Raw genomic sequence first — 12,444 nt, 5'->3', positions numbered from 1 at the left:
CCTCATATGTCTTTCAAGTGGAAATATTGTATTTCTTTCACTTGCACACACAATTTTTCCTAATAAAAAGTGGATCGAAATGTCAACACATATGTGGCTCTGAACTAAAATATAAAACAAATTCTATGTTTGAGCCTTGATTTGGATGTGCTAATGTGTAATTTTGCAATGTGTTTCCTCAAAGTACAAGTGCATCCTTATATATGTTTTTAATAACAATTCATGTTTTCTGAATATGTAATTATTGTGTAAAGTATCTGTGAGTTGTGGCCTATGCTTTGGTTTAAGATTTATGCATTTGCAAATGAAGATTTTGTTGAATATCATTGTTAAACATCAAAAAGATTGCAAATAATTGATTCTATTAAATCCTTTTTTCTTTTCTTTTGAGATTTGGAGCATTCATTGTTTATGAGTTGGATCCTTCTGTCCAAGACAGAGAACCAGTCCAATACAGATATGCGAAGAGCCCTTCATGTGCACAGTGAAATGAGATTTGACTCCATTACCAGCTCATTGTCAAGTATGATGATAAGCCTCGAAGTAAACAAGCAACCATTGCGTCCAACATTTACCAAGTAAGGTCCCATATCATGATAACCACAGGATATGCATCCCTGATAAAGTCCGTACTCGTTTCATAACAATAAAGAAACTCTGGGTTTTATTACGAGGCTGGCAGTCCACGGGCCGCCAGACTCGTGGAGGCACAGTGGTGGCAGTCTTCTGACTGGCCCATTATGACCATGGAGGTCTGGCCGCCCTGTGTCCACCTCAACTGCCAGGAATCAGAGATCCCTGGTGGTGGCGCAGTGATACTTTCATGGCGGTGTGACTGCCATGAAAAGTGTGGCAGTGAGGAAACGATAGGGGCCCTGTTGCGCCTCACGCCATGTGGATGCACACAAGGGGGCACAACCTGTGCCCCCCCCCTTTGTGCATGCATACCAGCATACCAGTACCTGCACGACACGGACTGCAGCAGTCCCTATAATGCAGGTACTGCCTTTGACGTTCCCATTGCAGTACCTATTTCAAATGCACCGCCTTGGGAACGCCAAAGAACCTCCCGCCAGACAGGAGAATACTCCTCATCTGGCAGGTGGTTCCTACATGGGTTTGGTGGTGCAGGAGCGGGGCGGTCCCGCTCCCACACTGCCAAACTCTTAATAAGGTCCTCTGTGTCTTGAAAAGTACCCTAAGAAAAAAGTATACAAATCAGCCATATGGGCTTCTTCAACTGGAAACTGCAATTATTTCTTTGAATGTTTTCTATTGTTTGGTCAGGATTTTATTCACACCGCTTTACATTAAAGTTTGCTTTTAGCCCATGATTTTAACATCTGTGAGTGCTTTACGCTTTAGTATCAACTTCCAGTCAATTGCAATAGGAGAGAGAATTAATCAAAAATACTAAAGAATGCTTGCATTTCTCTCTTTTTACCAGTACTGTAAACATGATTGGCTTACTTTTGTTTGTAAGGTTAGTTACAATCTATCCAAAAATATGTTGAAGAATTTGCCAATCACACAAGAATCACCAGGATAGGGATTAGCCATGTGGAGAGGAGACACTTGCTCAGTACAGACCAACACACTTGTTCCATAAGTGAAAATCTTTGGGAAGCATTTTCCAGAGGATTTGTAGGTAACTTTATCATTTGGACTAAAGAAGTATGACAGTTATGTACGAAAGAGAGAAAAAGATTGCTTTTGTGCCATGCTTTTATTTCAATGGAAAAAACTACACTGTACCAGAAAATTAGCAATGTGACAATATTTTACAGAATAGCGTTTGAAATAAAATATGGAAGCAATTAGTGGACAACGTAGCACACAATACACTGTACATTTATATTTAAAAGTGCCAATTGAACCATCGTTAAATACCTTGATATGGCTTTGAACAGCCAATATATTAAAAATGTAGCTGTCATATCAAAATTAAAGACACATACAGCAGAGAAACCAACAGGTTTCAAAAACTATAAGGACTGTTCATAGGTTGAAAGTTTGTTTGGTTGACTAATAAGACTGTTTGGCATACTTACTTGTTAATCATGGGAACACCTCTGGATGAAAGCACCACTGTTCTTTTTCTAACAAGCTCAGAAAACAAGTTCTTGCATACAAAAAAAACTTGCTGGTGCTTGGGCACATTAAACTATTAGAAAACAAGTCGGCTAAAAATTTAGCAGCGATGTTCACACTGCAGGGCTTAAAATTAGCATTTCAACTTTCCTCGCATATTGGGTTTTCAATCTTTCTTTTGTGAACTATAAACTCCATAATATGTCTTGTAAAAATGAACACATTCATCTTCAAAAGAAAGAATACTGGTGGTGATACAAAATATTGTCTTGTCTGGTGGGATTAGGAGCACTTTGACCACTATGGGACAAAATAAACCACAAACCCTCATTAAAACTCAGAGGACCTGCACCGAAGTTGTTCTTAAAAAATAGAAAACCAAAATGTTTACATATGTAGCTATGAGCTACCACTCTGTCTTTTCCACGCTTTCAGTTGTCTTGCTGAGATGTGTTGACACAAAGTCTTAGATTTGCTACATCAGCCTGGGTGCTCAATGATGCTTGCTTGATGAAATCTGCAGGAACTGTTTGATAAACCGGGCTGTACGCAAATAATCCTCCTTAAAAGCATGTGTGTATATGTAGGTCCTCTAATACGTATATACACACACAAACACATACTTGAAATCTAAGTTACAGCATCAATCAGTCATACACATGCAAGCAGTATGTTTCATATACCCACAGTTAGTACAGAGCAGCAAACAACTTGCACATGTATTTTTAGAGTTTTGTGGATATCTTTTTTTACAATCGTAACAAATATACATAAATATAAGAACATAAATTATCATAAAATATTGACAACTTCTCTAAAAACATTTTGATATGAACAACTCAAAAACGGATTTTCGCCTGAGGGCGCGTAATAATAATAATAATACAAAAAGTACTGTCCCAAACCATCTTACTCATCTTATTCATGTGAATCTTTTCATTCATAGTAAATACGCACATCATGATAAAGAGCATATTCACTGTATGTGCATCTCAACAGAGAACTACAGCATTCTCTTAAATCTTTTAAATCCCACATAATTTGTGTGTGTGCGCTGAACTGCATACATCAGTCCTAATACAATACTGTATTTTATGTCTACACAATTGTCACAACACTGAAACAAAACAGGATCACTAATCATTCAAGTGTTTTTCCTGAGAATGAGGTTATTTTCAACAAATCGTCTAGTGTATAACATCACCAAAAACCTGCAGATGGGTGTAGAGGAGATTTCAAAATAAGGGGACTCCTAAATAAATTTGGAATATGCAGCAAAATAAACTGAATGGAAAGAAGTGTGCAAGTTAGAGTGATTATTTTAGTGACATCACAAATGCATTTTCAATTCTAAACACAGCCATTGGTAAACCATGCGTAAAATCAAGCGAACGTAATATATTTTGAATAAATTAAACGTTGCGTAGGCAGGAGAACAGGTCCGTAAAGTTGCAATGGTTGATGACTAAATCATAGATATTTAGAAATAAAGCTGAGGGAAGCTAAGGGAAATATACGGTTATCTTTCTTGAACATGAAACACACATGCAAGTTTGAAGGCCGGTGATAATGGGGACTTCAACAGTACACATTTTCATTGTGAACAAAGATCCCCGTGCTTGCTAATAGTTCCTTATGGAGGATTTATTTATTTTCAAGCAAAGAATAATGTGTTTCGTTACTCAACACTGAAATGTAATATCTGGCAGAATAACTTGTGCCGCAATGCCAGTACCAGTTAGTAGGATATTTTTGCAGCATCTGGCACTACTTCTCCTCCACAGATGCCACACTCTGCAGGTCCACAGTACCTCACCTGGCAAAGGAGGCACTTTTTGTGGTGCTCTTTGAGAACAGCTCCAGAATGTTGAAAATAACAATGAGTATAATGTTGCTCCAACCAAAACACAAAGAGACACCAAATCCCAAGACGACCACATACGCACGCACATAAAGGTGTAAGGCAACAGATGCAACAAACATGTCATGTCAACCACTATTAAACATTCAGTGCTTCTGTTTATAAAATCAAAATCATGATCCTGCGTGCCTGATCAGCACTTACTGGTCCTCATGTGAATCACAACATCACTGTGACCTAGTATACAGTGCCCTCACGTCAGGGCGGATAAATAGTGTTTACATTCCAGTTGTGCATACAACAGCATTTGGTGTCCAGTCTCAACTTACAAAGTCTTATTGGCAACTAGAAACCTATTCCCTACAATCAGTATTGAGTGCAAATGCAACACTTGTGTTTTGAAGCAGGTTTGTTTGCAAAAAGTTCTACGGCATGGTGGGCGAAAGTTTCTTAGGCGTCACTGGCCTCTTTGTCTGCCAGAGGTGGCTGTGAATGGTAATGGCGTCAACACTGGCAGACATGGTTTTTGCCGGTATGTGGCTGAATTGCTTTCTGTCAGAATTGTACTTATAAAGTCCCTCGATCATTTTCCTGGAGATCGATCTGGGGCCAATCCCCGTCAGCTTGTTGATCTCCTCCATTTCCGGGCAGTATGTATAGAGTGATCGGAATTGGCAGCCTGAATCCCGGAACAGGATCAAGAAGTTATTGGCTCCCGACTTCTCCATTTGCTGAAAAAAAGAAAATAAGTAACTTACACACAGATAGTCTGTTAGGATCTAATTTAAGTTTTGACATTTCTTTCCTTTATCCCCATTAAAAACAGCCATATGTAGCTATAGAAACTGGCTTCTGTACACCCTCTGTTCACTAGCTGTAGACTCCCATTTTTAGGTCTCACCTATCAGGCAGCAAACGTCTTTTTGCAAAAGAGTTATGGTGAACTTATAGAGGGCTTACAGCACCCATTGCTCACCATTGGTTGGCTTTATTGTAAAGATCATTTGCTTGCTTCTTACTGAATGGCTTGCCTTTCACTTCTTGTGTTTGTCCTTTCCCTGAAGAATGGCGTCTTTTGATTGGTTGACTTGTATCCTTCCACTGCTCACATTTAGGGAACTACTTTTTTATTCAGCACTCCATTAGAGTGCATGCATTTGCATGCATTTTCAAGTTGCTCCCCTATCTTCCCAGCTTGACTGTAAAAGCACAGCAACAGGAATATGTTTTCTGGGATGTGGTTGCACAGTAGACTTTAAAGGTTGTTTTGTTTTATCTCCTGCTTTCCACATGTTGTAAGAAAGCACAAGCTTTGGCACACAAAGGGGAGGGACAATCTACAGCACTCGCTCAGATGATGTCTGAGGCAGAAGGTGTACTTAGCATAACACTTCTCTTGGAGACCCATACATCTGCTCCAGGTGCTACTATGTAGGACCAAATGGTTGAACCCCGTAATAGTAAATAATGCCTTCGCAGGAGTTTCTACTTACACCCTGATACTTCCTTTTTTTTTCAAAATTCTATTTAGAGCTTCCTGAGTGCAAGTTCTTTTTAAATATAAACTATGCCATTTATAATGATTGTAAATATTGAATTCAATGTACAGTTTTCAGATACCATACAAATTGTGTTGACTTTTCCAACAGTATGTTGATGTTTTTTCTCTTGCCTTTTTTAAACAATTTTTCATAGGCAGCACTCGCACTATAAAGAAGAGACATAAGATCGAAGGAGGTCGAGCCCCCCAGAATTGGCAAACGAGGTGGCTCATACACCTGTGGGAGCACTGGAGTATGTAACTTTTAGTGTTTTAGTGAGAGTGAATAATAAATGAGATGCCAGTTCTTGCTCTAAGGTCTTCTTTCTTTCCTTTTATTACTGATAGTGGGTGGTGAGGAAAGAATTCTACTATTGTATGGCGGCGCCTACCAAGCTCCGGGCTGTAGGCACTACAGTTGTTTTTCACTTTAAAATGGCAATAAAGAAAATTGATCCATATAACGGCGTGACATTTGTATGTCAATGCTTCTGCTTAGGAGGGGCACTGTCTGCAAACTCTGCCTCTCTGTCATGTGGCACCCTGGTTGTAGACCCCAGCCTCAATGTTTAAACGCCATGCTCCATTGAATCTGACCCATTAGCCCTACTATCATACTGGCCCTTTAGCTTCACTCATTTTCTACACTGACTGCAAAGCCTGGCCACTCAGCTCCGTTCCTTAACTACAGTGACCACAGAGCCTAGCCCCGTTCCTTAATTACACTGACCCCAGAGAATAGACACTCAGTTCCTTTCCTTAATTACACCAACCACAGACTTGCCCCTCGGCTCCGTTCCTTAACTGCACTGACCAAAGATTCATCCCTCAGGTCTGCACATTTACTACAATACTGTAGAGTCTGCCCGCAGCGTTACTTTTTATTACACTGACCACACAGTCCAACCCAACAGCTTGGCATCTTTATTACACTGATTAGGGACTGACTGCGCAGCTTTATACTTTTATTACATGCAGAGAGAGTCTGACCATCACCTCCACTCCTCTACTACAACTGCTGGATCTGCCCCTTTAGCTCTGCCCCTTCATTACACTGACTGGAAGCTAGTCCTCATCTTCGCTCCTTTGTTACTGTCCAAGGAATCTGACCCAGTAGCTGCACTCCGGTACTACAACCACAGAGGCTGGTACTCATCTCTGCTCATTTGTTGCAGTTGCTTCCACACTCAGACTGGTGTTCTTCTACCCAGCGTAGAGATGCCTGAAGACGAAGCCGTATTCGAACCAGATCCACATCGTCACCACTGGCTAGTCACTGGAATGATTCACATCACACGATTCCTCAGCTCAAATTCAGTGTCATTGAGGTTGTTCAACATCGCAATGACCGCGACATGAGTAAATTCATCGTACAAAGGGAGTCCTTTTGGATTCGATTTCTTAATACCTTGAGTCCCAAAGGTCTCAATGACAAAATTGAATTTGCCTGTTTTCTGTAAATTTCACATTCAGTCATAGGAGGGTAGTTATAGTAGTCCCCATTTAGCATTTGAGCACCTATAGATCACATTTGCCTTTAATTCATTTTTCTCGTACACACATGGGTCTTTAACCACATAAGATTCTGGTTTGTAATGGTGCCCATTCTAATGTTTATAAAGCTAGTATTTTTTGTATGATCATGGGAGATTTATCATTCGTATTTCTTAAATTGTCGATACACACACTAGTACGTATTCACATTTCAATTGGGTATCGTCAATTGTTAAATATAATGCCGTGTTAATTGACTTTTTATACATTTTGTAGATTGTAAATAGGCAGGTCGCCTTGAATATTAGTTCTCATGTTTCAGCACTATCGTCATTAATTTGGGACTTCACCCACAATAAGATAACATGTTTGTTTTATGTATTTTCATGATCAATCTACTAGACTGCAAATAGGCAGGATTTATGATATTTCTTGAAACGCGCACGTTATATTACATTGTTGCATATTTCTCCACTTTTCTTGCTTTCTATGTTTTCTCTGTTCCTCTATTACCGAAAATCTAATATGGCCGCCACTGTCTTTTGTGTTGATTAGTCCCTCTTTCGTTGCACTTGTTTCCCATTTCCCGATTTAACATGGCCGCCATTGTCTTCCGTGTTTATAAACCCGCCCCCACTTTCGTTTCAACCGTGATCCCGCACCCTACTGGTATCCACGTGTGGATTAACTCCTTGCACCTTGAACATACGGACGAATTTGATAGATATCTGCAGTCACTTCCAGGTATTATTATTGACTTGGCTTTTTTTAGTTCCGAGTTCTCGCGGTTTACTATCCGCTGAGTCTTATTTTTCCAACCTGTTACTTTGCAGGCTGCCACATTTCTCATTACCGCGCTGTTGCCGCGCCATTGTCAATACAGTTTTCGACTGTTGTTGATTGTCCGTTCAGGGCCAGCATTATCTTTGGTAAGCGTTCTCTTTGCTCAAGGTACTATCGTATCAGTGCTTTGTTGGTGCATTTTTTAATACTACGTTTTTCATTTTGTAGATTGTGATTTCTCTTGCCCGCACTTCTCGATTACCTCTAGAGACTCTAGCTCTTTAAGGTATTTACTCCGCCGTTCAGCTTTGGTGGTGTTTCGCGTTTGTTTCTGTGCACGTTCGACTTTCAGCTAGACACGGTGCCTTTCACTTTCCTGTTTACAATCACGCTGCTCTCTTGCTGGGACTACACCCCCTCTTGGTCTTTTATGATAACTATAAATTCTCCACTGCTTTACTTTTGTCGTAAGACCCACGTGACGTCAAAACCGCCTTCCTTCAAATTGTCATACTTTTGCTCTTGATCAGTTATCACACACATGATTGATTGATGTTTTACTTTCAGATATCCCCTGAAGAAGGGCGAACATCACGCCCGAAATGCATTGGGAAAATATGAAATTTGAGCTATACCACTTGTAATACATTATGTTGTATATATGCATCTTTAATTGCGCTTTGATTTTGATAGAAGTGTGAATAAATCAACACTGCTACAAGAATAAAAGAAGATTCACTCGTTTGATTTTCGGATAACTCATAGATGTTTATATGTTGTACTTTATTCCCTGTTGGGTTAAATTGATAATGATGTTTTACTTGTCTTTTACTCATTTTCTGAGTTTCATAAGTAGTGCATTCCCTGTCTAGAACATTTTGCTCTAGTTCCTTACGCTGAAGACGAGACAGGACATTTAAAAATGGCTGCCCCCTTGGCTCTGGCCAGGGTCAAGCTTGCCAGCATACCTACCAGAATATACATTGATGAGCTGCACTTGAAAATGTTATGTAAAACCGTAAATCTTTGACTAGTTTGGGGGCAGGAGCAACCTGAGCTTGGTATAGGCAAGATATAGAAAACAGAATTTTTATTTTTTTATTTTTAAAAATATATATTTATGGCATCTCATATTTTCCAACCATTTAAGTGGAGGTGGTCTCTCTCTCTCTTTCTTTCTTTCTCTCTCTCTCTTTCCCCCTCACCCTGCCCCTCTATATTTCTCTGTTTGTCTCTTACTGTCTTTTGCTCTAAGCATTGATATTTGGAGCAAACATTGACCTAAGTTAAATCCGAGCTTGGTCTGTTTTTCTATCATGGACATAGTTTGTGGACCTTTGACACTGCCATCTTCCTAGCCTCGAAGGGCTCTAAGCATGCTCAATTTGACGAAAGTAACAATTAACTTGTGAGCTAAAATGGGGTAATTAATTTCTATATGATTAACGGAGAATAGTTTTTCTTGACTTGCGGTATCCTATAGGAAAAATGCAAGGGGGAAATTACTGTTAACAAGTAATTTGCACATGCAGTGAGACAAGGCGAGCAGGCTTCCAAGAGTCAAGTACAGTGATGGCTCCTCTGCTATGGCGGAGGAGCGTCGCCCCCCCCCCAATAAAGGCAGGAAAGGAAAAATAAAACAAGGCTCGTTTTGTTTCTCCTTTACTGACGAGTCTTGGGAGCGGGGTTTGGTGGTGACAGCACTGAGGGGAGTGGTAGTGCACTCCCTTTACTGTGCATGACGGTTTGGCCGGCCATCTCATCCTCCCAGTCTGTCTTGGAGAGCAAATCGAGGGCGCTCAGGCCAATCGTGAAGCTGCTGTCATGTGAGAGCAGCTTCAGGTTTGGCCGAATGGAATTCTGGGAGCCTGTGCCTGAAGAAGAGGAGTGTGACGCAGGATGCGCGACACAGCCTGCTGAAGGTAAGTTTTTTTTACAATTATTATTATTTTTTTATTTTCTCCCCCTTCCTCCGCGACCCCTATGCCCCTCCTCGCCCGCCCGCCCCACCACTCATCCCAAACACCGGCCACTACTGGTCATGTATGACATGGTAGTAGAGAAGTACGGCCCTTTCAGCCACAAGCTGCACAACACCGGTACTAATATAACCACCTACCATTGTCTGATGGGCAGGCTCAGCTGGGTAGCCAGGCCCCTGTGTGCAGCTCCGTCTCTGCTGGCAGGCCCGTACCCCATTTAGTTGTCTCCATTGCCCAAAGACTCTTAGTTGCCTATGTTCAGGCTGAGTTTGCCAGACACATGCTGACCACATACTGCCTTTTTTGAAACAGGGACTTGGGTGCTGTGTACACAGCGGTATCTACAGCTCTAAGCTGGAAATGAGCTTGCAAAGCAGCCAGAGCCCCAGCAAGAGTCGAGGAGCGTGTACCAGAAAAGCCAGTGCCACACAAGTGCGTCATGACTTGTGGCAGACCAGCAGTGCCAGCAGTAGCGCGTAAACTTGAGAGCCTCAGACTCATACCAGTGACCCAATGGTAACACAACACTCACCAACATTTTCTAACCAAATAGTGGTAGGACTTTTTAAGTTTCAATGCAAGTAACCTGAATTTGTTTTATAGAAAGAAGTCTATATAACCTCAGGGTATTCTAACGCCACTAATGTGACCATAAAGTAACATTCAAGAAAATGACAATGTTAGGCAGAAACAAGGTGTAAAACAGAGCAAAGAACATCCTGTCTGCTTACAAAATTGAAATAATGATGGTCATCCGAGCCCTGGAATGAATGAAAGGATACACATCAACATAAAAAGGAGGAAGCTAATGCCTATTTTGTGTAAAATATCTGAGCCTTGCTGGAACGCTAAAAAGCGTTTCCTTTCCCGAGAGCGTCAGGTGAAAGTAAATTATAAAAAGCTGCGCTCTGCCGCGTAAGGTGGACCACTGTATTAAGACACCCACAGGAGGAGTCTCTGTTTGGTCCCATGATCACAGGTTCCAATCCTTGGAAGATCCAATCAGATTTTCACTCTTCAGAGGTGGAAAATATGCTGGGCCACTGGAATTAGGAGGCAGAGGTGGACCAAATTATGTGGCAGAGTTGACACATTTTGTAATAGTTCTCTTTATTTACTATTTCGTAATTTTTACAAATATTAACACTTCATGGCAAAGGTTTCATCTCATTAATACTAGTTTAACACCCAAATACAGCAACAGCAACAGAAAGGTGTCTAGTAAAGATCTTCCACTTCGTAGCAACACATTTGGCTGCATTTTTAGTAATGTTTCATCTGTTTGAGGTAGAAACTAGATTTCTTTTTGTTAAAATCTTCAAATTATTAGGCAATGATGGATTATGAGGCAAATGTGGCAAAACCATAATTATGTGGAAAACACCCCCCAAAAATGGCATAATTCCAGTGGCCCTGAAATTATGAGCATCACTGAGTTGGGTACTGTTATAAGCACAAACATACCCCTCAGGATAAACATTTGCTTTACAAATACACAAGCATTCTGTGCACCATATACCAGTGTGCATATACAACCTTCAGAGAGAAAAGAGGCCCCATGAGGATAGTGGAATGTCTGCATTTCTCTTTTTTTAAAGGATCGTTACCTGGTCTGGCCCAGAAATCTATAGAGGACTGAGCTCAACAGGCAGGCAGCAAACAGTGACCAGGGGCGAATTTCCAAATAGCAGGATGAAGTGAGTCATGGATTCTTCTGCTTAATCCAGATTTTAAAAAGGCACAAGTTGTTTGTGTCACTAGCCAGACTCTTCTCTCTAGGTACTGCAAGTATTCTACTATTCTGTTTGGAGGTGAAATGGAACTCAGCATACTGAAAGTTAACTTTTTGTACATTAAGACTCTATTTGCTAAACTAGATAATCAGACTATAGAGAAAAAAGATGTGTGGTCAATTCAGAGTGGATGCTTAGACTAGTCACCAATCTAGCTCTAGAACACTGTATTCAGCGCAGGGAGAAATAAACTTTAAAAATAAAATATATTTGGAGGGTGCTTAATGCTTATAGAAGAACTACAGTGGACAAAGAGAATTACAAATCAGTCTAGGGCATTCAAGGGAAAAGTATAATGATATTTTGATAACAAATTAATGACAAAACAAACAGTAAACCCCATATCTCGGTTCATGGATCACTTTCATTGCTAAGTGGCTGAAGCACTGCTCATAATACAAGTTGGTTCACACGTTAATCATAGATGCAGTTAACTCTGGGATACGATTGCCAGATTTTTTGGCCAATTGATTGTTGATTCCATCCAAGAGAGTGGTTAGACACTGATAGTATTTAGTCCACAACTCAGGCCAGCTTCTTCAAACCAGTCCCCATAATCGACCATCATACTAGACTACATTTGCGGCCTATAAAACACAGTCTTTGAAATGTTTTTTATTTGTTGTGGTAGGACACTGATAATATTTAGTCAACAACTCAGGCCAGTTTCTTCAAATTAGTCTCCGTATTCGACCAGCGCATTAGAATACATTTGTGGCCTATGATAAACACTCATTGGAAATGTTGTGTATTTGTTTTGGTTTCTTGGGTCTTAATTCATCCCCTCATGAACTATATTACCCAATGTTATTGGAAACTTTAAAGACTTCACATGCCCTAAAACCAGCAATTTTGCCACAGTGTTCGGTCAAAGAGCTGGAGCTAGTGACAAGATGTCAT

At 40.5% G+C, this 12,444-nt stretch overlaps 1 protein-coding gene across 5 annotated transcripts in view; it reads right to left on the bottom strand.

The window, feature by feature from the left end:
- Positions 1 to 1,711: 1,711 nt before the first annotated feature.
- CAMSAP2 (calmodulin regulated spectrin associated protein family member 2) overlaps positions 1,712 to 12,444 on the bottom strand; it is a 523,611-nt gene continuing 512,878 nt past the window's right edge. For 4 of the 5 annotated variants that reach the window (XM_085601471.1, XM_085601473.1, XM_085601470.1 and 1 more), the window contains one exon: positions 1,712 to 4,683. In XM_085601471.1, the coding sequence (XP_085457597.1) occupies positions 4,378 to 4,683 (306 nt within the window). In that variant the 3' untranslated portion in view covers positions 1,712 to 4,377. The remainder of the gene's footprint in view (positions 4,684 to 12,444) is intronic. The other variant, XM_085601474.1, reaches the window with a different exon arrangement.

The sequence above is a fragment of the Triturus cristatus genome, chromosome 4_2 (assembly GCF_964204655.1).
Source record: "Triturus cristatus chromosome 4_2, aTriCri1.1, whole genome shotgun sequence".
In the NCBI taxonomy this organism is placed as follows: domain Eukaryota; kingdom Metazoa; phylum Chordata; class Amphibia; order Caudata; family Salamandridae; genus Triturus; species Triturus cristatus.
This window is presented reverse-complemented; position numbering and strand designations above follow the sequence as displayed.